This window comes from Myotis davidii, unplaced genomic scaffold (assembly GCF_000327345.1).
Source record: "Myotis davidii unplaced genomic scaffold, ASM32734v1 scaffold135, whole genome shotgun sequence".
Classification (NCBI taxonomy): Eukaryota; Metazoa; Chordata; class Mammalia; order Chiroptera; family Vespertilionidae; genus Myotis; species Myotis davidii.
Window position 1 is genome coordinate 5,748,626 of NW_006289813.1, and position 4,643 is coordinate 5,753,268.

At 45.6% G+C, this 4,643-nt stretch overlaps 1 protein-coding gene across 1 annotated transcript in view; it reads right to left on the bottom strand.

Moving 5' to 3' along the window:
• Positions 1-4,226, bottom strand: part of ZSWIM6 (zinc finger, SWIM-type containing 6) — a 94,266-nt gene extending 90,040 nt beyond the window's left edge. The window contains 1 exon segment of the mRNA XM_006779573.2: positions 4,100-4,226. Coding sequence (XP_006779636.1) covers positions 4,100-4,226 — 127 coding nt within the window.
• Positions 4,227-4,643: the final 417 nt, after the last annotated feature.

A 4,643-nucleotide genomic window follows, 5' to 3' on the forward strand; every position in this document is an offset into this window, starting at 1 on the left:
GAAATATTTTACAGAGCCATATGAAAGCACTTATTGCATATATCACTGTAGAAAATAGATTACAGAACTAATAAGCCATCATTACTCTACTCCGAATCTATGGAATACTGGATAAAAATTCCCTAGATCAGTGGTGTTCTTCCTTTTTAACTTTTTTAAGTAGAGTAGGCCAGCTCAGCTTTCTTCTCAACAAACTCCTTTCCCTCCATCTTTATTCTAGGCAGTCACTAGTCTCCTTCAACCAACTCTGTAACTCTGAGGAGGTTTCCTTTCACAGTGACCAGAAAAAAAGTTTTAATTAATAATCCTTTCTATAACATGCATACATATCCCCCAATATAGCAATATAAGTGTCTGCTGATGGAACTGCAAAGCCCAACAAATCTCATGCATACCATACCTAATAACGACTATTTTCTTTCACATTATAGAGTTAAAGCTGGTACAGAAGTTGTTAAATACTCATGCTTGAGTGCGCGCATAAAAAAATCACCAAGTGGCAAGGGGCCTTAGAGGCCTTGTATCTTAAACTTAGAACCACACAGGAATCCTCCACAATCTCCCAGATGGACAGCCACGTGGACACTGCTAATAATGGTCCAGAGATGAGACATTTACCCCACACAGGCAACAATTCCCCCTTGGAGAGCCATAGCTACAGCTTACAGTCAACTAAAAACTGCCTTCCATCAGCACTGTCACCTGTCAGTCCTGGCCTGTTTGGCCAGGGGACAATTCCTCCTCATGCCTCTTCCCTTACTGTGTTTGGAAGGTTATCCTAAATTTTATTTTGTACAGCCAATTAGTTCCATCTTCCCTCCCTGAAAGCCACATTCAGAGGCCAGGGATAAACCTTAAGGGTATGGGACCCGTTTAGGAACTCCAGGTCACATTACCTAAGGAATCAAGTGCCTGGCAGAAACTTGAAGTTACAAAATAAAGCCCTTGCTCGCTCTCAGCCTTCCACTACCTATTACTACTTGATAAAATCCACTGAGCCCGCCACCATTCCTTTAGATTCCCCTTTATTCACAAAGGTTCTTCACCAGGTGGGAACTCTGGGGAGCTGCAGAGATGTGACATGAGAATGGTGGCCAGATGACACCTAGAGTTCAATGTGGGGCATCTGAACTCCGCTTACTGCCTTCTTCAAGGAAGGGTAATTAAGCCAGAGAGTTGGAAGAAACCCTATTCAACTACAAGAAATCTTTCAGAGTAATGTAATTTGACTTTATCAGTCATATTCAGCAACACTTAGTGGAAAGAGAAAAGTGCCATAATAATTCTTACCAAATTAATCAACTTAAAAAGTATTTTCTAAAAAGAAGTTACTATTATTGCTTCACAATAAGAAATTTTGAGAATTGTAATATGATAGATAACCTTGAGTTTTCTTTCAGAGATTATCCATTTTGGTTTTCTTCCACAGAGTTTCAGAATGGACATTCCAGTCTCCTTTATCTCTTTTAGTCAAGAAGTTTTTTGAAAAACCATAATTAAAGAAAAGATACCAAGTAAATCCAATCATATTTTAAAATAATTTTAATGTATTTTCCCATGAGGAAAAAGTAACTACAAAGTAAATACCCATGAACACTTCAAAAACGAATAAGGGCAGTCTTGCCTTATTCTATACTAAGAGGCCCAATGCACAAAATTCATGCAAGAGTAGGCCTTCCTTCCCCGGCTGCCGGCACCAGCTTCTCTCTGGCACCGGGGACCTGGGCTTCCCTCCAGCCGCTGGCAGGCGCCTGGGACCCGGGTTTCCCTCGCAGCCCCAGCTTCGTCTGGAAGGCCGTCTGGTAGGAGATCCAGAAGGACATCCAGTCTAATTAGCATATTACGCTTTTATTAGTATAGATGAGATGTACTGTAAACCTACAATAACTAAAAATCCACGTGACAGGCACAAATAAGACAAAAAAATCAATGGATCATAAGAGCAAATTCAAAAAAGTTTCCAAGAACATACTGTGCATTTTAGTGCAAGAAATGTTTTCCATCTGTCACATATGTATGTATACAAAGAAACCAGTTATTACTACAATAAATAGTTGTCATAAACTGCCCATTTATAAAATCGATCTCTCCCAGGTTAACACTATCATGTCTCTTCTTGACCACCAAGTCAGCATCTTTGTCTCTCCTCCAAAGTGATGTTGGAGAACTTCTCCAATCACACACAGGCAAAGAAAGCCAAAACAATTGAGAATTCAAGAGTTAGAGTACTTAGTATTTAAATTGTCATTAAGGCTATTAACAAGTACTTCAAGAGACTTAACTATAAAAGAAGAGGCCCTTAGGAAAACTGATGAAGCCCTCAAAAAGTTTTGCAAAAATGACTTCTTCATCCATGTGATCTGTGCCAGTCAAAAGGAAGGCAGGTATATTGATTCCTGGTATCATATACAATTTATCATACAATTTCATTAAACATTTATTACTATTGTAAAACTTTTTAAAACGCAAAGCAAATTATAAAATACTAGTGTCCCGGTGTATGGATTCATGCACATTGAAAGGAAATTAATTAGAAGAAATTATTTTAATATCAATATTCGCATCTTGCTAATGAAAAGATAATAGGATTCTACCGAGTCTCCTATCTACCTACTCCAGGATTTCTGTGAGGATCAAATGACATGAGGCACAGGAAAATGATTCACAAACATTTGGTTAAGCTGTAAAGTGTTTGCACCTGGTTATAAAGCAAGTTGGGTTTCTGGGCTGAAGAAACTCCAAGGGATGCTAGTCGCTAGGGAGAGAAAGCCAGGTGTTGTTACGTGACATCATTACCAGGCGCCCACAGCAACTGTTTCCGGGCTTGGCTGGGCTGTGGGCCGCATTTTACGCCATGGGGTCTTGGGAGTATTGGCTGTGATTTGGTGGGGTGTTGCTCCAGGGTAGTGGCTGGGCCTGTGTCTCACTTGGGGGAAGCCGAGTGTTGGTTTGTTGACGCCAGGACTGTGGTGCCATTTATTTTTAAATGGCCAGCGCACATCATGGCAGCTCCTGCATTGAGCGTCTGACCCCTGGTGGTCAATGTGTGTCATAGCTACCGGTCGGATGGTCGAACAGTCAGATGGTTGCTTAGGCTTTTATATATATAGATAATGCCACCTTATTTGAGCATGATTTAAGATTCAGCCTTTATTTTCAAGCCACCTGTTTAGCCACTTGGGAGGCGACACTGTGATCAGGGGCAGGCAACGCTCCCATCACGCCTCTGCTGCTGCCACTGTCAGCGGCAAGGCTGCCTGAGCCTCAGCCATTGCAGCCACTGCACGCCAGGACTGTGGTGCCATTTATTTTTAAATGGCCAGCGCACATCATGGCAGCTCCTGCATTGAGCGTCTGCCCCCTCGTGGTCAGTGCTCAGCATAGCAAACAGTCGGACAGTTGGAGGGACACTTAGCATATTAGGCTTTTATATATATACTAGAGGCCTGGTGCACAAGATTCGTGCATGGGGGTAGGGATGTCCCCACGGGGAGCAGGCCTAAGTTGCAGTCTGGCCTCCCTCTGCGGGAGGCGACACTGTGATCAGGGGCAGGCAACGCTCCCATCACGCCTCTGCTGCTGCCACTGTCAGCGGCAAGGCTGCCTGAGCCTCAGCCATTGCAGCCACTGCGGCTTGCCTGAGCCTCACCTGGCCCTCACTGCCTGAGCCTTGGGCCCCTGCAGTGGCAGCGGCCGTCGGCAGTTTTCCGGAGAACTGGACCGGCCCTGGGCAAGCGGCAGCAGCCATAGGCCACGAGCTTCCCCATGCTTAACCAATTGGGTGTGCTCATCCAGTGATGGGCAGACTGCGTCTGCCAGGGTTCTCCTGGCTGCAGGGTCTCCCTCCAGCCTGAGTCATTGGGTCCTGCTGCTAGAGGAAATTCCCTACATTGGTTGTCTGGGCCCCTGGAGGCCTCCACTGATTCCTGACCCTGACCTGAGGGGTGCTGAGGGGAGATGGAGGCGGTCTGGGAGTTTGAGGAGCTGCAGGAAGGAGCTGCCTTTCTCAGAACCCCTGACCCGCAGTGCTGGAGGCCAAGGTGGGGTGTGACTGGGCCAGGAGCTCTTAGCTATGGAGCTTGGACTTTCCTTCACCTGCCTTCGCTGCTGGGCTTTCCCTCGCTCATCTGCCTTTGCTGCTGGTGCAGAGGTTTCCCTGCAGAGTGGCTCTGCTGCCACTTGGCAGAAGGAACCTGTGGTCCTTCTGGGCAAACAGCAGTGGCCATCGGGAGCGCTCACAGCCACCGCCATGTGGGGAGTACAGGCCTCCCTCTGCGGGGCCCGCTGCCCCCGCCCCTGTCCCTGCAGTGGCAGCCACCATCACATCCCCAATGCTGCAAGTCCCCACCTCCGTCCCCCACGCTGCAAGTCCCCACCCACCACACCTGCTGCACATGCAGCCTGCTGTTTGGCCATTACTGTGATGGTGTCCCAACCAATTTGCATATTACCCTTTTATTACTATAGATTATGACCACCAATTTAAGAAATATGTCAGGACACACATGAACATTTACTTGTCTTACAAAGTAACACTTCATTAATCTGATATCATCAAAGATAAAGGAGTTTCATGAATATTCATTTTCCAAATAATTCTGGTTATCTTCCATGTACCCAAACTCCATTAAGAATTCCAAACA